The 22,969-nt window shown below is 39.4% G+C and overlaps 1 protein-coding gene across 1 annotated transcript; it reads left to right on the plus strand.

Moving 5' to 3' along the window:
- Window positions 1–370: 370 nt before the first annotated feature.
- Window positions 371–781, plus strand: LOC138886826 (uncharacterized). The gene has a single exon (XM_070168519.1). The coding sequence runs from the start codon at window positions 371–373 to the stop codon at window positions 779–781; it is 411 nt and encodes a 136-aa protein (XP_070024620.1).
- Window positions 782–22,969: the final 22,188 nt, after the last annotated feature.

Raw genomic sequence — 22,969 nt, forward strand, 5'->3', positions numbered from 1 at the left:
GAAATGTGGTTCAAGCTAATGAAGAAGTGAGAATTGATGTAGATAAAGTGTAGAGGAGACGCAAGAAGAGGTGAACTCGTCTAGGGAACACGTGATTGACATGCCAGAACCGGTAGTGCCCAAGGCTAAGACATCAAAGACAAAGCCTCCTCCTCCATACCCTCAAAGGCTTGCAAATCAAAATAGTGGAAACCAATTCAAAAGGTTTACTGATATGATGAAGAGTTTGTCAATTTATGTATCGTTGGTTGAGGCATTATAACAAATTCCAGGATATGCAAAATTCATGAAAGATTTGGTAACCAAGAAAAGAACAATGAATTGTGAGACCATCAAGATTACTTATCAAGTGAGTATTATAGTGCACTCGATGGCTCCGAAGTTGGAAGATCCAGGTGCTTTCACAATCCCTTGCACTATTGGGAGCGCCTATTTTGCCAAATCATTATGTGATCTCGGGGCAAGTATCAACTTGATGCCCTATTCGCTGTTCAAAACTTTGGGAATTGGGCAACCAAGACCCACATCCATGAGGTTGCAAATGGAGGATCAAACAATGAAGAGGCTTTTGGGTATTATTGATGATGTATTGGTTCGATTTGACAAGTTCATCCTCCCGGCGGACTTTGTGATCCTTGATTGTGAAGTGAACTATGAGGTGTCTATCATTTTGGGTAGACCTTTCCTTGATATGGGGAAGGCTCTTGTTGATGTGGAAGCCGGTGAGCTCACTTTCTGGGTGGGTGACGAAAGGTGGTCTTTCATGTGTGCAAATCAATGAGGCAACCGAATAGTAATGAAGTTTGTTCGTTCGTTGATTTGGTGACGGATGTGATTGTTAATGATACTAGTGCCACAATGAATGTTGAAGACAAATTAGAAGTCGTTTTTCTCAACATTGATGAGGATGAGGAGAGTGATGGCTACGTGGAGTGTGTAAATGCATTGCAAGGCATGGGATCATACACTTATGAGCCCCGAAATTTATCTTTGGACCTTGAAAACCGGAAGACTCCTCCAACAAAGCCCTCAATCGAGGAGCCTTCTACCTTGGAGTTAATGCCATTGTCCCTGCATCTCAGGTATGAACTCCCTGGCCCTTCTTCTATTTTACCGGTTATCCTTTTTTCTTGCTTAACTGCATGTAGGTAGAGTCCATATTAGAGGTGCTACAAAGGAGGAAAAGAGAAATCGGATGGACTTTGGCGAATATCCGGGGCATAAGCCCCACCTTTTTCATGCACAAGATTATTTTGGAGGAGGGTGCCAAACCCTCCGTTGAACATCAAAAGAGACTAAATGAAGCAATTAAAGAGATGGTGAAGAAGGAGATATTGTTTACACCCATTTTTGATAGCTCGTGGACCTCTCCGGTGTAATGTCTCCCAATGAAAGGGGGCATGATTATGGTAACAAATGACAAGAATGAATTGATCCCAACAAGAACCGTTATGGGGTGGAGAGTGTGCATGGACTATAGGAAACACAACAAAGGCACTCAGAAAGATCATTTCCCGCTTCTATTTCTTGACCAAATGTTTGATAGGTTGGCCGGATGTGTTTTTATTGCTTCCTTGATGGATACTCCGGCTACAATCAAATTCTTATTGCTCCCGTGGACCAAGAGAAGATAACTTTCACATGTCCTTATGGTACTTTCTCTTTTTCAAGGATACCTTTTGGGTTGTGTAATGCACCGACAACTTTTCAAGTGTATGATGGCTATTTTCACTGACATGGTGGAGGATATTCTTGAGGTCTTTATGGATGATTTTTCTGTGGTTGGGAATTCTTTTGAAGATTTTTTGAATAATTTGGATAGGGTATTGGCTAGATGTGAGGAGATAAATTTGATGTTGAATTGGGAGAAGTGTTACTTCATGGTCGAGGAGGCATTGTCCTCGGCCGTAAAATTTCAAAACATGGTATTGAGGTAGACCAAGCCAAAATTGAGGTGATCTCCAAACTCCCTCCTTCTACATCCATGAAGGGAGTGAGGAGCTTCTTGGGTCATGCGGGTTTCTATCGCCAATTCATCAAGGACTTTTCCAAGGTGGTGAAACATTGTGCAAACTTTTGGAGAAGGATGCCAAGTTCTATTTCAATGAAGTTTGTATGAAGGCATTCGAGTTGCTTAAGTTCAAGTTGACTACTACTCCTATTATCACCGCACCAGATTGGAGCTTTCCTTTTGAGCTCATGTGTGATGTTAGTGATGTTGCGGTTGGAGCGGTCTTTGGGCAAAGAATCAACAAAATCTCCCACCCGGTCTACTATGCTAGCAAGACCATGAATGATGCCCAAGTCAACTACACAGTGACCGAAAAGGAGCTACTTGCTATTGTTTTTTCCATAGAGAAGTTTCGGACATATTTGAAGGGTATAAGGTGATTGTTCACGTCGACCATGCGGCGTTTCGGTATTTTATGAGCAAGAAAGATTATAAGGCAAGGTTGATGCGGTGGGTAATACTATTGCAAGAGTTTGATCTAGTGATTCAAGACTGCATGGGTAGTAAAAATCAAGTAGCGGACCACTTGTCCTGATTAGAGGAGGATGGGAGGCTAAAGGATGGCCTTAAGATCAATGATTCCTTCCCTGACAAGCAATTGTTAGCCATTTCAATAACCGGGATGCCATGGTTTGCCGATCTAGCCAATTATCTTATGAGCGGCATTGTACCGAATGAGTTCTCTTCAAACCAAAGGAAGAAGCTCAAACAGTATTACTTGGACTATTATTGGGATGGGTCATATCTTTTCTGGATATGTACCAATGGTGTGATCCGGTGATCTGTGCCAGAAGAAGAACAAATGGATATTTTTTAGGCTTGCCACTCTTCACCGTATGGTGGTCATCATGGTGGAGCTAGAACGGCTACAAAGGTCTTGACTTGTGGATTCTATTGGCCTGTCCTCTACAAGGAAGCTAGTGAGCTTATCAAGAATTGTGATTAGATCCAAAGTGACGGTGGGATTTCTAAGAAGAATGAGATGCCCCTTACCACCATTTTAGAGATTGATATCTTTGATGTTTGGGGTATTGATTTCATGGGACCGTTCGTGAGCTCTTGTGGGAACACTTACATTTTGGTAGATGTGGACTATGTGTCAAAATTGGTTGAAGCCATGGCTTTACCCAACAACGAAGCTCAAAGTGTGGTGGCATTCTTGAAAAAGAACATCTTTATAAGGTTTGGAACTCCGAGGGCCATTATTAGTGATGGGGGTTCGCATTTTTACAACCGGTCTTTTGATACCTTACTCACAAAGTATGGTGTCACTCATAAAGTCTCAACCCCCTACCATCCTCAAGCAAGTAGCCAGGTTGAAGTCTCTAACAGGAAGATCAAGAGTATTTTTCAAAGACTAAATGCCAACCGAACGGATTGGTCAAGAAAACTTGATGATGCTCTTTGGGCTTATAGGACGGCCTACAAGACATCAATTGGGATGTCTCCATACAGATTGATATTTAGGAAGTCGTGTCATCTTCCGGTAGAACTTGAACATAAGACCATGTAGGCTTTGAAGAAGTTAAACCTTGAGGGGGATGTCGCTGCAAACCTAAGAGTGGCACATTTGAATGAGCTTGATGAATTCCAGTATCATGCCTACACAAGTTCATCCCTTTACAAGGAGAAGATGAAGTACCTCTACGACAAGTACATCCACAACAAGGAGTTTAAAGAAGGTGATCTTGTGCTATTGTTCAATTCCTCGTTAAGGATGTTTCCAAGCAAGTTTGAAATCTAAATGGAGTGGACTCATTAAAGTGGTGAATGTAACCCCCTTTGGTGCTCTAGATTTGAAAAATAAGAACAATGAGGTGTTTTGAGTCAATGGGCACCAGGTTAAGCATTATCTTGGCAAGGTCGACGATAGACACATTGTAGCGGTTCTCCATTTCAATTGAGTGGTATTCTGCATCGTGTCGCGACGTTAAATCAGGCGCTTCTTGGGAGGCAACCCACGTGTCTTTTTCTTTCTTTTATTTTTCTTCTTTCGATTAGATAGGCTTTGTTTTGTGCTAACTAGTTTTGAAGTGTATGCAGGAATGGATGTGCATTGCAGGGACTATGCAAGAAAATTTGGATAACTGTCAAAATGCATGGTCTCTAAAGTTGGTCTGTCAAAAATTCTTAACAAATTGCAGCCGCACACATTTTTGTGCAGTCCGCACTGATACTGCAGCCGCACTCATTTTTGTGCGGTCCACAGCTGGTCTTCACAGGAATAGGTAAGGAATGCGAACCGCATCAAAATTATGCGGCTGCACTCAGGTCGGTCTGGGCCTGACGGGTCAAGAACTATAAATAGAGCCTTTCTCTTCTTTTTACACTTTACGACCCCTGAACTCCCAATGCCCTTAGCAACTACAGTGCACTCCATTAGCTCTAAATTTCAAGTATTTCATATTCTATATTCTCACCTGCATCTTCATTTCTAGTATGTTAATTTCATCTATAGATTCTTCATCTTTTGTTTTGTTTTGTTCTTTGATTTAGGGTTAGTTACATGCCTCAAAATGTCAATAGTTAGTCCTTTTTGCTTACAATCATGTGGGTAGCATATTTAGTGTTAATTGGGGTCTGGTAAGTAGCTATCCATGTTCAATTGTGCAAACCATGTCTAGATTATGAAAATATTGCATGAACTCTAGTACAGTGCCCATGAAATTTAAATTAAATGGTCGCACACACTTTTGTACGGTCCGCACTAGAGGCTATGCGACCACACACACTTTTGTGCGGTCCAAAGCTCTCTGAGTTAGGGAAATTGTGTGCTTGACTTGTGCGGCCGCACTCATTGTTGTGCGGTCCGCATTGATGAAACATCAGAGACCCTAGTAGTTTGAACATGGGGTTGTGCGGCCTCAGTCAAAATTGTGCGGTTTGCACTCTTGGTTGTGCAGCCACACTCATTTTTGTGCGGTCCGCACTGGGCAGTCTATAGCCGCACTCACTTTTGTGCGATCCGCACTACCCTTTTGAGACTGTTTTACTGCAACCTTCAATCATGCTTATGTATACATTATGAGCTTCAATTATAACTGATTTCTAGTTCTTATGTGTTGCAGCCAATGGTTCGATCATGTGGAAAAGGAGATATCTCAAAAGGGAGGGCAGAACCCTCCCGAGGCCGGGGTCGAGGCAGAGGCAACCTCCCACTAGCAATCCAAAGGGCAATAAGTAAAAAGGCCACAGCCAATAGAGCCCCTAATACCTCTGAGACTAGTGAGTATGTCCCCTCTAGGGAAGCTTCTGAGGGTAACTCCATGCAAGCACAGCTGGAAGCCCAATCACAGCAATTCCCGAGGAGATTTCATTTGGTAGATGAGTCTTCTTAAACTGTCAGTTCGTCTGAAGGTTCGGAAGAGGGTAGTCAAGATTCCGAACCCTCTTCCTCACATGATCCACCTGCTCCAATCAACCTAGACGATGATGATGGTGTCTCAGACGATGGTAGAGGGGGTGATACTGTAGTGGGAGGTTTAGAGAGGTCAAGAGGCCAGAGATATGGGAGGACAGACTTGTCAGTGCTAATGCCTTCGCAAATTTTAGGGAATGGTGGCCACAGAGTTTGCTCACTCTTGAGCGATAATTTTTAATGAAGGATTTGCACAAGCACAACCCCAATGTCCTTAGGAAATTCTAGGAGGGGAAATGATGGAAATGGTTCACCAACACAGCCCATTTCGCATTTTCGATAAAAGGGTCGCATTTGTGACCAAGGCTTGCCCAGGATAGGTTCGCATTTGTTGCGCCTTGGTCGCAATTCCCATGCTTGAGGACTTCACAATTGTGAAGCTTGATCTCGCAATTGCGAGATCAGAGTCCTAGGCAAAAATACCAAGTACCAGCAACTTTTCCTAAGTCCAATTTCACTCCGTGGCCTATCCAAAACTCACCCCGAGCCCTTGGGGCTCCAAACCAAACATGCACGCAAGTCTATAAACATCATAAGGACTTGCTCGTGCAATCAAATTATCAAAATAATATCAACAACTATGAATTAAACCCCAAATTTATGAAATCACTCAAGAACATCAAAATTTCTATTTTCTCAAATAAAGGTCCGATTAATACTAAACGAACTCCGATTCACACCAAACTTAACATATTTAACTTAATTATTATATAAGACCTATATCGGGCTCCGTCCTAGGTGCAAATGAGTACCTGATCAAGAAATTCTACACAAATGTTGCTCACATCAAATAGGGAACTAAGGTGACAAAAATGCAGAATCTGAAAATCCGCTTTGACTCCTGTGCACTGAACAAATATGTGGGGTTTGAAGAAATAAAAATAGTGCAATACTTGGAAAAGCTAGCTATGGGTGATGCAACTCATCCGTGGTTAGCTGAGATTCTGGCAATCCCAGGGTCAACACCTCCATGGCTCACAACAGGGGTTCTAATTGTCCGAGCCACCCTAAACTTCAGTTTCAAGTTGTATCTCATCATTACCTAGCTGAGGGAAAACAGGGTTACTGAGCATCTGGATCATCTCCTCAATAGTGTGGGAGGTCGCAACCGGCTCCTCAGAATGGCCGGTTGTTGCCTCTGGTGCCTTGGGAACTGCTAGTGCTGCATGTGCTATTGGGAATAAAGGTTCCATAAGCAGGTCCAACGGCAAATCTCAGGCAGATGCAATCTTGGCGACCTCCTTTCTCAACTTGTCCACTAACCTCTTTGATGCTTGAGACTTCTTCATCTTTTTGACCTTCTTGCTCAAATCCTCAATGACTTTCCCATGCGCCACTAGAGTATCTGTAATGGTTTTCTAGTTTTCCAGAATCTTCTTTAATGTTTCCTCCACTGACAAAGGTACATGTGGCTCTATTGGGGCTGCGGACTGTGCTAGAACAACACTAGATATATCAGTTAGCTTTGTAGTAGCTGCATGCATCCAGTTGTTAAGACTCGCCAATGTCTGGGAGACTCACATCACAGTCTAAGGATAAGTCGATGAAGCTGGCACTGGTAATGGCAGCAGAAGTAGGTGGTCCGAAAGATGAAGGTGGCATGGCTGTTGTCCCGATGGAAGTACTGGATGCTGTGGAAGGCTCGGCAGTTGAATAAATAACTACTATTGGTGGCACTTCAGACTGGCCAGCAGAGGTAGTAGCTTTACCCTTGAACTTCAGGTTGTCAGCTCCTTGGAGGTGGTACCATGAGAAACGCTTCTTAGCCTTTACCTCGGTGTCATAATGCTTCGGCTCCACCCCTTGATCCTTGAAGTATCTGTGAGGAAGTTCGGGTACGTATAGGATATATCACCCTTCTGGACAGCTAAAGTGATGTTGGTGGACATGACGACACCAACATTTATCGGATACCCAGGTGTTGAGACTCCTAGTACTGATTCAATTACAATTGTGAGAGATTTTCCCGATGTGTTTCCTGTAGACCTGTCGGGCATGCCTCTGGATAGGGATATTGATTTTGGTATTGACCTAGTACCGGGCACTCAACCCATTCTATTACGACGTATCGTATGGCACTAGCTAAGTTGAAGGAATTAAAAGAACAGCTTCAGGAACTCCTTGATAAAGGGTTCATTCGGCCTAGTATGTCACCTTGGGGTACGGTGGTTCTATTTGTGAAGAAGAAGGATGGCACTATGAGAATGTGCATTGATTATAGGCAATCGAACAAAGTAACAATTAAGAACAAGTATCTCTTGCCTCGCATTGATGATTTATTCGACCAGCTTCAAGGAGCGAGGGTATTCTCCAAGATTGATCTCTGTTCAGGCTATCACCAGTTGAACATAAGGGATTCAGATATTCGTAAGACAACTTTCAGGACCCGATATGGTCATTATGAGTTCTTGGTGATGTCTTGTGGACTAACCAATGCCCCAGCAATGTTCATGTATTTGATGAACAACATGTTCCGGCCTTATCTCGATTCATTTGTTGATGATCCTATGTAGACTGAGACCACATAGGGAGTTCTTTTAACTCTTTACCCTTTCCCTGTTCTTATTCCTATTAAGCATTGAGGACAATGCTTATTTTCATTTGGGAGGTGGTCTATTTTGATTATTTTACTTTGACATTTGACATTTGGGTTGTAATAACTCTGATACTATTTTTCTTTCATCTTTATTTTCCTTTTGGTATGTATATATTCTCTCCATTTGATGTAGATATTCATTTTCCTTATGTATAGATTCTTCTCCCTTATGTATATATTCATTTGACTTCGGTTTGTATATTCATTTATCTCGCTTTCCGTAGTTTATTTCATAGCTTATTTTTAAATTGCTAGCTTCTTTTTACGTTTTGAGTGAACAATAAGCCTTTGGGTTTCTTAATGCCACAGTTCTTTCCAAAGGTGAATTATGTGTGAACCGGGTAACTCTTCCCAATGATGGATGGCCTGACAACCTTCTTAAGAGATTGAGTCTGTTTTCTTTTATGTTTTTGGCAAATATAGTAGTAATGAAAAAAAGGGTTCTCAAGCATGCTTCACTTAGTACCAACACATTTACCTATGATCGTATGGTTAAAAATAAGTTGTTGGCAGAAAATAGCTTTAGTGGTGAACGTTTTGACTCTTGTGTTGACTCAAGCAGTCATCGAATGGTTCAATTTGAGCCACTTGTGATTCTCAATCTTATCTAGGGGTTGTTGTGGGCCCTCGACTCTGTTCTCTTTAGCTATCCAAAAACATGAGAGGTGAGATGTTTAGTTAGAAGTCCAAGTACCCGTGCCAATGGTATAGAACTTGCCCCAAATGTTTGTCTAGGAGAAATTCTAAGTGTAGCTTGGCTTGAGAAATAATTGTAGTCTCTCCTTGATCCAAATTGAAATAAAAAATCTTTCATAGCCCACCAATGTGATATCCCTAGTCAACCCCTTTGAGCCGAAACCCTTCTTCTTTCAATAACCACGTTACAAGCCTTTATCCGTTTTGTAATGACCCTCTCTAAGCACCCGATCTTTTCTTAGCATTCTTGAGAAACAATTGGCAAAAACGTAAGTTTGGGGGAGAGACGAGGAGTTTGAAAGTGATAAAAGGTGCAAAGAAGAGAAAGAAATGAAGAAAAGGGAAGGCAAAGAAAAGAAAGAAAGAACAAAAAGAAAAATGCCAAAAAGAAAGTAAATAAAGTGAAGAGTTGAAGAGAATTCAAAAGAAATTAGAAGGAAAGGCTGAAGTAAATAAAAAAAAGAGAAAAATTAATGTAGTTCATTCTATTCCCCGAGGAAGAAGAAAATAACTCAAAGAGTTGAGAAAGTATGAGCCGAAAAGAGAAAATGGAGTGCTTAAGTAAAGATGAAACCATTCTATTCCAACAAGCCCTACCTTGATCCAAAAGCCTTATTACATCCCGCAAAGCCTTATATGATTCCAAGTTGAGTGAGCTTACATTAGTGGTGATTTACATAAGGGGCAAGCTTATGGTACTTAAAACTGGACTTGTGACGTTCTTTTGAGAGAGATGAGCGATCTTTTTACAATCCTTGCTTCAAGTGTTACATTCTAAAGTGAGATTTGCTAATGGAGAGTAGAGGAGGAGGAGTTTGGGATCCACAATGACCTACATGAAAGAGCGAGCTTCCTTGATGAATAGAGTCAACTCTTGATGCTCTAGTGTCACACTAGAACTATTGTACTCAAAAAGTCAAATCATTGCATTATTGATAATTCATATGTGTTGTAGGTAATGGTTGGTCCCAATTGATGCGTGATTGATTCACCTTAGGCCAGCTAAAATATCTTTTTCTAGTGGAGGTGGGAATTGCCTTATTTGCTTGAGGACAAGCAAAAGCTTAAGTTTGGGGGAGTTGATAAGTAGGGATTTTGACCCCTTGTTTGTTCTCTTTTACTTGCGTTTTAGCTCAAAATTCTTAAAGGTATTTCCGAAAACTAACAAAATATGCTTACTTGCAGGAATATTGGGAAATGAGCCAAAAAGGTCAAAATCAACTCATAAAGGAGTCAAAAGTGAACAAGAACCAAAACAGGGGAAAAGGCCAGCAGTGCGGACCGCATAATTCTTGTGCAGCCGCAGAGGGGAGATTTAGAGAGTAGGGTTTGGCCAGCTAAAGGCATGCCAAACCGCACCAAAATTGTGTGGCCGCGGGAGGTTAAGTGCGGCCTCAGTCATTATTATGCGGTCCGCAGGTTTGAAGAATCAGAGAGCTATTTCAAGTCCAAAAGCAAAGAGTGCAGACCGTATCACTTTTGTGCGGCCGCATAATCAGAAGTGCGCACCCTTTTTATGTGGACCGCAGAAACTTCAAGTTCCAAACCCAAGTTCCCAAGAATGCGGACTGCGCGATAATTGTGCAGCCGTAGAAACCTATTGTGCGGACCACACCAGAATTATGCGGCCGCACAACCTTCGCAGGGGCATTTTTGTCTGATATTTTCAGCTTAGTATAAATAGTACTTTTTGTCATTTTTAGGTTAAGTTTAGTTAGCAAAGGTGCATCTGAGCAGTTTTCATTACTTCTTTGAGTAATTTTGTACTAGATTGATTTTTAAACATTAGATTTTCTTCGTCTAATCAATTATTATGCATTCTATATTAATTTCTTCTTGTATTTTTTTTATTTTTCATGAGTAGCTAAATCTTTATCTAGGGTTGTAGCCCAATCCTAGTGTGGGTACTTAATGGGTATTTTATTTAAGGCTTGTCTGTGATTGGGTTAGTGATATTTAGCCTTGTTTATGCTTGAATTCTATAATTAATGGCTGCAAACACTGATTCATGCATGTATGACCTAGTCTTACTTGAGAAAGAGAGACTAAGTCAAAGAAAACTTGGCTATCAAGGAATTGGGGTGAACTCAAGAAATTGATAGCCCCAATTAAAGGGTCAAATCTAGATATAGTAAGACCCGACTTGAGCATGTATCACTTGATTTGTGATACCCATTTAGACTTGAAAAGGCTAAATTGGGCAAAATCACTTAAACTACCGAGAGGTATAGATTGCGTGTGATTGCTATATTATGACCCCGACTAATCAAACTTGTCCTAAGAGTTTACAACCCGTTAGGTAACCACCTAGGTGGAAGTCACGACCCTAGATCCTTTATCATTTGAAAAATAACCAAAACCAAAAATATTGTCTTCTAGTTTGAGACAATAGCTAAAGTATAAATAGAAACAGCCAACAAAAATGTGGAAGTGCAAATTGAGGCACATTATACAATTACACTAGGTGTATACCTAATCCTTTTTCTAACTCCCTGAGGGTTCGACCCCGACTCGTGTTAGGATTTATTATTATTTCGATCGCCTCACTACCTATACTTGTGGTGTGAGTTTGGGCAACATCAATAGGGGAGTTGGAGAGAGAGGCTTTAGGCCTTAATGACCGAGTTGTTGCTCTCGAGGTCGAGAAGGCACAGGTTTTGGATTAGTCATCTTCTTCTCGCACTTCTACTTTTCCTGATATCCCACGGGATCTGTATGAGAGGTGGATCCACGCCAAGGCCCAACTGGATATATTTGAGAGCTGATGGGGGTAGGAACAGTTTTGGAGGCCGACTTTGGGGATGCTCGTGTTAAGGCACGTATAACTCGGATTGCTTGTGGTAATGATCCCGATACACTGGAAGATGGTGATGACGAAGAGGATGTGGGTGTGGATTGGATTGAACATGATGCCTGGTATGAGGATGAGTATCCTGATGGCGATTGCGGAGGCGGAGATTAGTTGTTTTTGGTTCTTTTGTTTGTAGACTTGTGTATTTATTTTTGTAGGAGTCTTTTCTAGCCTTTGTAAAAAGAATATTCTAAGTATGAAATGCCAGTTCTGTTGCTCGTATCTGATTCTTTTCCTTCTATTTGAGTTTGTATGCCTCTTTATTTTGTTTTGCTGTTTGGTCGCCTTAGTTGTAAAAACATCGTTCAAGTATGTTGATCATTGATGAGGGCTAGTAGGTGTTGGTTCGAACGAGGTCGAACATGTCACATGTTTAGTTATGGCCAAGGCCAAGTAGGTGTAAATTCGGACGAGGTCGAATATAACTTATACTTAGTTAATTCAAACGAGGTTGAATGTAACCTATACTTAGTTAATTCGAACGAGGTCGAATGTAACTTTTATTTAATTATGGTCGAGGGGAAAATAGGTGTTAATTCGGACGAGGTCGAATGTAACCTATACTTAGTTAATTCGAATGAGGTCGAATATAACCTTTATTTAATTATGACTGATGGTTGAATAGGTGTTAATTTGAACGAGATCCAATGTAACCTATACTTAGTTAATTCGAACGAGGTCGAATGTAACCTATACTTAGTTAATTCAAACGAGATCGAACGTAACATTTATTTAATTATGGATGAGAGCCGAATAGGTATTAATTCGAACGAGGTCAAATGTAACATATACTTAATTATGGCCGAATATGTGTTAATTCGAACGAGGTCCAATGTAACCTATACTTAGTTAATTCAAACAAGGTCGAATGTAACTTTTATTTAAATATGGCCGAGGGCCAAATAGGTATTAATTCAAATGAGGTCGAATGTAACCTATATTAGTTAATTCAATGAGGTCGAATGTAACCTTTATTTAATAATGGCCTAGGGCCGAATAGGTGTTAATTTGAATGAGGTTGAATTTAACCTATACTTAATTATGGACGATGGCCGAATAGGTATTAATTCGAACGAGGTTGAATGTAACCTTTATTTAGTTATGTCCGAGGGGCAAATAGGTATTGAGGCAACATTGCTTTGGCTGTGCGTTTGGCAAAAATATGGGTGAACTTCATGTATTTGTGCTTTGTTCATATACTTGGAGAAATTTACATATTTTCCAGGCTGGTATTCCAGTCTTAGTCTATCTAGTGTTGGTTGGCATTCCAGTCCTAGTTTATCTAGTCCCTTCATTGGGACCTGGAGAAGTATATTGAGAGGTTAAGCAATGAACTAGCCGTATTGTGCCTTCGTCCGTTCACACTTCAACTTGAAGTGTCCCTCTTGTCTCCTCGTGAAAAACCTCCTTGAGAAAACCCAATTGGGAGAAAACTCAAGTGAGGGAAAAAAGAGTCCGACTTGGAGAATGCTTTTTCTTAAAAGTTGAAGTACTTGAGGTGGGTGAAGACATTTCAATTGTTTGGTAGTAGTTTTCCTTCCATTGTTTCTAGTTGGAATGACCCTTTGTTTGTTGTTGCCGTGATTTTGTATGGGCCATCCCAAATTGTTCCTAGTTTGCCTTCTTGCGGGTCTTTACTTGCTTGTGTTCCCCTACTTTGAGTGGTCTGACCTTTGCCTTTTTGTTGTAATAACGTTCTTCCTGTTGTTTTTGGGCGATCATCCATATATAGACCATATGTCTCCGTTCTTCGGCTTCACCGAGCTCTTGCCTTCTGCTTTCATCATTCCTCGGCCCGCTCTCGTGGGAGTATCTCAGAATGGGATCTCCGACTTCGACCGATATTACCGCATCAGTCCCATAGAATAATGAGTTGGGCGTCTCTCCTGTACTCGTCTTTGGCGTTGCTGGTAGGACCAAAGTACTTCTGGTAGTAACTCCGGCTATAGTCCTTTGGCGTCCTCGAGCTTTTTCTTCATGACATTCAGTATTGATTTGTTGGAGGATCTGTTACGCCCCGCAATATTACGTCCCGCGGTATTATATTATGATAATGTTACGCCTTGTAGTACTACATTACGATGATGTTACGCTTCATAGTATTAAATTATGATGATATTGCACCATGTAGTATTGTACGCTGAATTTGTTGTAAGGAAATTGACATCAGTCCAAGGAAAAGATTATTTGGAGATTATAAGAATTATTTTGTTTCAAAAAAGAGTAAATTCGTGAAGGTGAGAGGGGAAGCAAGTCAAAGAAAATGAATTTTCGTCCAAGTTTGGCATGTTGGGATAAAATACGGGCCGAGCTATAATACACAATACTTATGGACTAGTACCATATGACCACGATAGTATGATGGATTAAGTATATTAAAAATAGGCAAAATACATACTTTACCCATCGACCTTGTCCCAAAACCCCTCTTACACATCTGTTAAAGACGGAAATAATATTACACATCAAAACTTTTAAAGGTGTGTCAATTACATACCACTTCGGTATTTGACCACATCTCCTTAAAGATTGCTATTACACGCGCCAATCAGCGTCTGACGCGTGTCATAAATCGTTAAAAAGAAAAGAAAAATGGGGAAAAAAAACCTCTGCCCCCACCCCCACTCCTCATCTTCCCAAAGAAAAAATTACAGAAAAAAAGAACCCCACCCCCTCCTCATCTCCCCAACCCCATCATCTTCTCCACCACCACCATACTACCACTATCTCTTCCACTACAAGCACCTTCTTCCCCAACTATAGATTCAACGTTCTGCCCGATTTTTAATAAGTTTTAACAGCATCCATCACAAATCCTTATAGAAATTTCAAAATCAAGCTCAAACCCAAAGCTTCAAACTTGTTAATGGTGTTTTTTGAATTATATCAAAATTAATCACCTAAGTAAATTTTTATTCAACAATAATCACGAATTCAAACTAATTTTCTAGGTCATGGAATACCAAAATCAACAAGACCTGATTAATTTTCAAGCTTTTTCTAAAGGTCAATAATGGTGATTTTTACAAGACCCAATAGCTCCTCTTTTCTTCTTCCTTTTCTTTTTCTTCTTAGTCATGGGGGTTGAAGAGACGAAATATGAGAGGGTATACAAAATTAGGATGGAGGTTGGGGAAGAAGACGAAATGGGAGGAGGAATCGCTGTGGTGTGGGTTGGGGAAGAAGACATGGGTTATATTTTTTTTCTTCAATTTGTAAAGAAAATAGTTTAAAAGGGAAAAATAAAAAACTTAATTTCACATGAATTTTGTAGTTTTCACGCGCCTCTTTTATGTGTAATACACATGTGTGACACATGGCAAAAGAGGTGTGTAATTGACACACTTTTAAAAGTTTTGATGTGTAATACTATTCCCATGTTTAACAAGTGTGTAAGAGAGATTTGAGTACAAGGTCGATGGGTAAAGTATGTATTTTTCCTTAAATATAAGTAGAATTTTAAGTAATTTGAGATAATTTTTAATTATGCGGGTAATTGGTTAATTACCGGGTAGCGGGACATTACCTAATTAATTATGGATATATAGGATAATGGCTAAATATGGTAGCCCCTCCATTTAAAATAGATGACTAATCACCTTAACTGAAAGGTGGCATCATAAGTGTAGTACGTGTAAGTCATTTAGCATTTGATTTCATTGAACTTAAAGAAACAAAAGTAGGAGACCTTATAACCATTTTTCTCAATTCAACCATTTCAACACATAACACTCCATCTAGCAAGTTTTTGTAAGAAGTTTTATAATATCTTCCTAATTTAAGTAATTCCAATAGACGCTACAACAAGTGTTCAACAAAAAAATTGTTGCAACAAAACAATTCCAACAAGAATTATTAGCACCTTAGCAACGGAAGTTTTTTTTTTGTTATTCTAAAGGAGTACGATGCAATATTTTTCAAGAATATTATACGGATTTTTCCTTATTCCAGGTATGTTAAGGCTAAGCCCTTCCTTCATTTTTGCATGATCTCGTCATTACACAAGTTTGATAACGACGCATAAATAAAAATTCACATCCCGAAATTTACGTATATTTTTCTAATCTCCCAAGTTACGTATACTTTCCTAGTTTTGTAAGTTACAATATTCTTTTTATTGGGACTTCATATTTATTTGAGTATTTTCTTCTTCCATTCAAGAGAGCAGAGAGTCTACATATACAGTATTACAGTATTTTCAATACCATCGAGTTATAATCGATGGGCAGGCCCCTACTGGGCAACCCCTGATCAAATGGTAAGTTATATACCGAGCCTACTGTGGCCGAGCACCTATGAGCGAGCCCAGTTGGTTGAGATACAAAGCCTAGTATGGTCGAGCGCCTATGAACGAGCCTACTACGACAGAGTAGTTATATATACATATATATACATATATATATATAGAGCAGTTATATATATATATATATATACCGAGCCTTATAGGGTCGGACAACTATTTTACTTACTATATTGAGAGAGTTGCGTCAGTATCAGTAGGTAAGCATATCTTCATATTATCTTTGACTTCCATCTACTTGCAATTACTATATTATCAATTCAGTTTCAGCTTTCAGCATATTGCCTTACATACTCGGTACATTATTTTGTACTGACGTCCCTTTTCTGGGGACGCTGCATTTCATGTGTGCAGGTTCAGACAAACAGACGGGCAGACCTCCTCATTAAGTGTTGCCTGAGTTCAGCTTGATCGTTAAGCTCCATGCCATTCGGAGTTGCTGGGTCTAGAACCTAATGTATATCTTGTATATATATGTATATATGTTATGCGTAGGTCTGGGAGCTGTTCCGATCACAACATATCCATTAGTAAAGGCTTGTAGACATATCCTGTCAGTTATTGGAGTATGTTGGGCTTGCAGGCCTTGTTTGTATATTAGGTTGGTTTGTCAGCTGTAATAATTATGATGGCCTTGTCGGCCCAGTTTTATATTGCTATCTAGTCAGCATTCGCAGTTGTCTTGCAATGTGGTCCATGGCCAAAGTATGATATCATATGTTCAGAGTCCCTTAGTTGCAAGTTGGTATACAAGGATAGGTGAGGCACTGGGTGTCAGTCTCGCCCTAGGTCCAGGACGTGACAAAAGCGGTATTAGAGCAGTTCTGTCCTAGGGATTCTATAAGCCGTGTCTAGTAGAGTCTTGTTTATGGGTGTGTCATGCATCACACTTATAAGCAGGAGGCTACAGGGCATTTAGGACTGTCACCCTTTCTTCTTACTCTAGATTTTGTGGTAAAGCTTAGTTGTAAGAACACAATTTCCTAAACTCGACCTTATTCATAATACGGCGATGCCTACATTTAGAAAGTTGATTGGTAAGGGATTGAATGCAGTTGTGAAAGAGTTGAGTCAGAAGAACCCGTAGAGCTTCTGGAAAAGGAGTCTTAAGGCAAGAATATATATCCACTTTTATGGTGAAAGACAATGAGAGATTCAGAAGATAAATACAAGTTTCAACAAGTCAAGGAAGCAAGGTGAAAGAGTGTACGAGGTACCCAGCTAATGAAGATTATCCTTATTTACCATTCAGGAAGAGAGATATAAGCATTTTGAGTTACCTTCAACAGTAACAGAGATATGTACAATTGGCCACACCGATATAAGTTATGCTCTATGGGAGTTAACAAATATGGTTTAAGAGAAGGACATAATATCATGATCCGGCTGGGGTTAGAGTGACCCAAAATGGTGGATGAATTGTTTGAGTTAGTTGACATTGCCGAAGGATATTGCAAATGTGCTAATAAATCTCCATGTGAGACACCCAGATGGTGCACTCTAAAATAGTATATCTAGATATGAATACTACGAAGATAGGTACTAAAAGCCTGGAAGGGATAAATATTACCTTAGTGTGACTCTCGTTCCTAGTGGAGCGAGGAAGTTGAGAAACCGAAAGAGCCGATGAACGAAGCAAGGGGAGCTAAAAGCAAAAGAATGTCTTGTTAAAGTTTTCACAAGAAAGGGATAGGCAGAAATATTAGTAGAGTAATGAGAAGAGAGATAAGGAAGAATTATGAGTAATATGTGATACATGGATGACAATAATGGAAAAATAAAATGAAATGACAGTATTACATAGTCGATAATCGAGGGAAGGAAAAAATGAGAGGTGTTAGGATTGGAGACAACAAAAGAGTATAGGCCATACAGTCACATCCACATTTTGAGAAATAAGTTTGCGACTCTAACGTGATTAATAGAAGGAAGAGTTAGACCACAGAGTAATAGAAATCAGTATGGACTGGTGAACAGGATAAACTAAACATGAATTAGGAACTGAGTGATTTGATAACAGTCAGCATCATAAGAATTTCAGATTGCGTTCCGGCAGTAATAGAATGGACAATATCCATGATGAATTCAGAGAATGGTCGTTCAAGAAAACGTTTTCCTAAAGCAAGCAATGTGAGCAAAGTTAAGCTTAAGGGACTATATGTGCCAGTTACACTAAGTGTCACCATTGTGAGTAAGGAATTTTATTATCCTTGGTACAGAAGGATTACTGCAAGGCAAGTAAGGGTCATTGATGATGCGAAAGGACGCCAAAGATGGAGAGGAAAAACATCTATAGGCAAGTCTCCATAGCTCTAAGTCTTAGTACTCCCCTAAAGGGGGGAATATGGAATGATAAAGGAAGAATGCGATAAAAATGAGAAAGGGATGGGATTGAAATTATCCAAATCCTACAGATATGCTATGATTCCAGAATGTTATGTAAGCACGACATCAAGAAAAGGAAGTAAGGGTTCCTGCCCGGGATGTTATTGATAGGTAAGGAGCCAGTACGTGAGGTAAGTTAAGACAAGGAAATAACCCAAGAAAGATTATGTGGAATATGGGTATGAGAATGGGCCGACGAGTAGTTAGTAATTGATTCAGAAAGGGCCTAGTCATGACTAGACAAGAGGTTACAGACAAATCAACAGACCATGCAAGATAAATGTAATAAACCCCAACATGGAGAATTCAGCCCTACAGTAATGTCATTATAATACTTGAGATATATTCAAATAGAAGTCAGATTAGTTAAAGGTACCGTATGAGTGTTACGGAGATAAAAGAAAGTGTCACTAGGAAGACAGTCAAAATATCAGTTCAGGAGCAACCCTACAAGCACAAGGGCATGGAGGTAAGCAACTGTGGATGATTATAGGAAAGGAAAGACATCAAAAGGTTAGTAATAAGCTCACAGCTTTACAAGAGTCAAGGGTTCTCCCTAAGTACTACAACGAAAGACCAGCTGAGGAAATAAGGAAGAAGGCTACAACTTACACACAATAACATAAAGAGGAAATGGTCGTGCAACAACAGTCTCACAACAACAGTGTAAGCACTCCAAAGGAAAGTGGCACCTACCGTGGCGAATGAATGGGAAGTAAAATTAGAAGTAATATTCGAGATCATATGAGTTGCATGAAACCTATGGCATGCGTGGGAGATAAGATAAGATAAGTATGCACGCAACAAGGGGACAGAAAGACCAGGAAAAGTAATAGCTTACATTAAAGAAAGCTAAGAAGGAATGAAAGGAATTATTCGATCAATGATCCAGAATTAGTTACATTACGAACGTACTTAAGAGTTCGGATAAGCCATGCAACATATATGTTGACAATCATACAATCGTAGAAGACTCTATTATAAGTTAAAAGAAAGAATTTAGTCCAGGTCATAGACAAAGGATTAAATTGTTAGAAGATTATATCCTGAGCATTCCATAGCGTCCATAAAAGGGCTAAAGTAATATCATGAGCCGCAGATCGGAAGATGGTTTAAGCCTACATAAAGACTGATCAGAAGGAAGAGGAAACTAAAGAGTTACATCAACGAAGTAAATCAGGAGTCTGATTATTGGACCCGAAAAATTATAGAAAATCGTGATTGAGAATATTGTAGAATTACTCTAAATATCAAGGGTACAATAGAGGTAGTACAACAATTTTATTCTATAACCGCTATATGATAAATCCAGTTAGAAGAAGTACCAGCCTCATAAGAAGTCGGTATGAAGCTCCCCGCCGAATTGTGTATGCCTTAGAGGTGCAAGTATTATAATAGAGCTTCAAGTTGTGAACGTGAATTATACCTATGTAGAAGGGAGGTCATGAAGGAGATAGAAAATACGATGCAAGATTTTAAGGTAAGAAAGGTAAATGTGAACAACGTACAAGTTACTCAAATGTAGAAGGTTGTGAATAGTCCATACTGCGGATAAAAGGCTAAAAGCGCGGGGATTCAGTATCCTGGAATGATAGCAGTGTCGTCAGTGGCATACCTTCCAGTCTATGACTTCTAAGTATCGAAAGGTCTAATTAGAGAGTAAAAGAAGAGTTAGAGACGACGCGATGTCCCGCTTGATCTTCCAGAAAAGCATAAGGGAATCGATCACAAGCTAAAGTATGATATAACGATAAGGTTTTAGAAAGACAAGAGTAAGGATAAGAAGAAAGCAAGTGAAAAGGTTGACGAAAATGGATAAGTCCTCGGGATTAAGCCCGTGAAAACAAGGGAGCTGATGGTTCCTCTAAATAATAGAAAGCTCAATATAGCCTGAATAAACTCAAAGGAGACTAAGACTAGTAGTATTTAGAAGAGATGGGATGCTGCCCTGGTAGCAGAATGACGGTGTAATTGTGATAAATAAAGGATGATGTTTGGGCCTTTGCTTGAGTAATGATTTGAAGAAAAAAGGGGGGAAGAGGATTTCATGAATTGTAAAGGACTAAAATACCCATATAAGGTGAGTCACATTGGGATTCTATAAAGTACGATTATAGAAGTATAGTATCACCCCTAGGTAGACTAATCTAATTACTCCAGATGTCCCCGATGAGACGCGAGCCCTAGCGGCGGTGTTACATAAAAGATCAAGTTATCAGTGGTAGATTATGAATCAACATTAAGGTGAATCAACAATAGATAAATAAAAGTTTAATAGTATGAGATGAGATTAGACCATCAGTCTTAAGGATAAGCAACTAGAGTAACCTGGAGTTTGTTGCATACCTTAGTAACGATAAATTGAAGTAAGAATTATGGTATAGTATGACCTACGTAGATGCAGTAAAGTCACACGAATGGATAACCAGATCTATGAAATAAGATATAGACATATTCGCAAGTTATACAAAATACCGAGCGAAGAACTTTGGTACACCTATAGATGCCCAGAGAGGCATCCTATTAAGCCTTGTACATGTTTACAAAGTAAGGCCTAGAGATTGGCTAAAAGTTGAAGGAAAAAGGAGAGAAGAGTCGCATAGGCACACTTACAAGGTCAGTATCGTAGAGGTTGCATGGTAGAAGGTAGCAACAGTTATGAAATTGGAAGGAATTCGATCACAAGTCATGGCATGGGAAAGGGGCCTAAAGGGGGGAATGCCCTGGATTTTGGATTTATTCACAGAACAACTACCTAAAAGGGCAAGGAGAGTATTAAGGTATTCACAAGAACTATAAATTATGAAAATGATAAGAGCATCAGTCAACATTCGAGGACGAATATTCCAAAAGGGGGAATGATGTTACTCCCCGCAATATTACATCGATATTACGTTCGGCAATATTATATAATGATGATGTTATGACTTATAGTACTACATTATGATGATGTTACGCTTCGCAGTATTAAATTATGACGATTTTGCACCCTGTAGTATTGTACGTTGAATTTATCGTAAGGCAATTGACATCAGTCCAAGGAAAAGATTATTTGGAGATTATAAGAATTATTCTATTTCAAACAAGTGATGAGTAAATTCGTGAAGGTGAGAGGGGAAGCAATTCAAAGAAAATGAATTTTCGTCCAAGTTTGGCATGTTTGGGATAAAATACGGGCCGAGCTATAATACCCAATACTTATGGACTAGTACCATGCAAGGTACCATATGACCACGATAGTATGATGGATTAAGTATATTAAAGTAAGTAGAATTTTATGTAATTTGAATAATTTTTAATTATGCGGGTAATTGATTAATTACCGAGTAGCGGGACATTACCTAATTAATTATGGATATAGGATAATGGCTAAATGTGGCAGCCCCTCCATTTAAAATAGATGACTAATCACCTTAATTGAAAGGTGGCATCCTAAGTGTAGTACGTGTAAGTCATTTAGCATTTGATTTCATTGAACTTAAAGAAACAAAAGTAGGAGACCTTATAACCATTTTTCTCAATTCAACCATTTCAACACATAACACTCCATCTAGCAAGTTTCTGTAAGAAGTCTTATAATATATTCCTAATTTAAGCAATTCCAACAGACGCTACAACAAGTGTTCAACAAAAAAATTGTTGCAACAAAACAATTCCAACAAGAATTATTAGCACCTTAGCAACGGAAGTTTTATTTTGCGGTTCTAAAGGAGTACGGTACAACTTTTTTCAAGAATATTATACGGATTTTTCCTTATTCCAAGTATTTTAAGGCTAAGCCCTTCCTTCATTTTGCATGATCTCGTCATTACACAAGTTTGATAACGACACATAAAGAAAAATTCATATCCCGGAATTTACGTATATTTTGCTAGTCTCGCAAGTTATGCTTTCCTAGTTTTGTAAGTTACAATATTCTCTTTATCGAAACTTCATATTCATTTGAGTATTTCCTTATTCCAGTCAAGAGAGTAGAGAATCTATATATACAGTATTACAGTATTTTCCTTACCATCAAGCTATAATCGATGGGCAGGCCCCTACTAGGCAACCTCTGATCAGATGGTAAGTTATATACCGAGCCTACTGTGGACGAGCACCAATGAGCGAGCCTAGTTGGTCGAGATACAAAGCCTAGTATGGTCGAGCGCCTATGAGCGAGCCTACTACGGCAGAGCAGTTATATATATATATATACCGAGCCTTATAGGGTCGGACAGCTATTTTACGTACTATATTGAGAGGATTGAGTTAGTATAAACAGGTAAACATATCTTCAGATTATCTTTGACTTCCAGCTACTTGCAGTTACTATATTATTAATTCAATTTCAGCTTCAGTATATTGCCTTACATACTCGGTACATTATTTCATACTTATGTCTCTTTTCTAGGGACGCTGCATTTCATGCGTGCAGGTTCAGACAAACAGACGGGTAGACCTCATCATTAAGTGTTGCTCGAGTTCAGCTTGATCGGTAAGCTCCATGCCTTTCGGAGTTGCCGGGTCTAGAACCTAATGTACATCTTTATATATATATATATATATATATATATATATATATATATATATATATATATATATATATATATATATATATATGTTATGAGTAGGTCGGGGAGCTGTTCCGATCACAACATATCCATTAGTAGAGGCTTGTAGATATATCATGTCAGTTATTGCAGTATGTTGGGCTTGCAGGCCTTGTTTGT

This window comes from Nicotiana sylvestris, chromosome 3, assembly GCF_000393655.2.
Source record: "Nicotiana sylvestris chromosome 3, ASM39365v2, whole genome shotgun sequence".
Taxonomy (NCBI): Eukaryota; Viridiplantae; Streptophyta; class Magnoliopsida; order Solanales; family Solanaceae; genus Nicotiana; species Nicotiana sylvestris.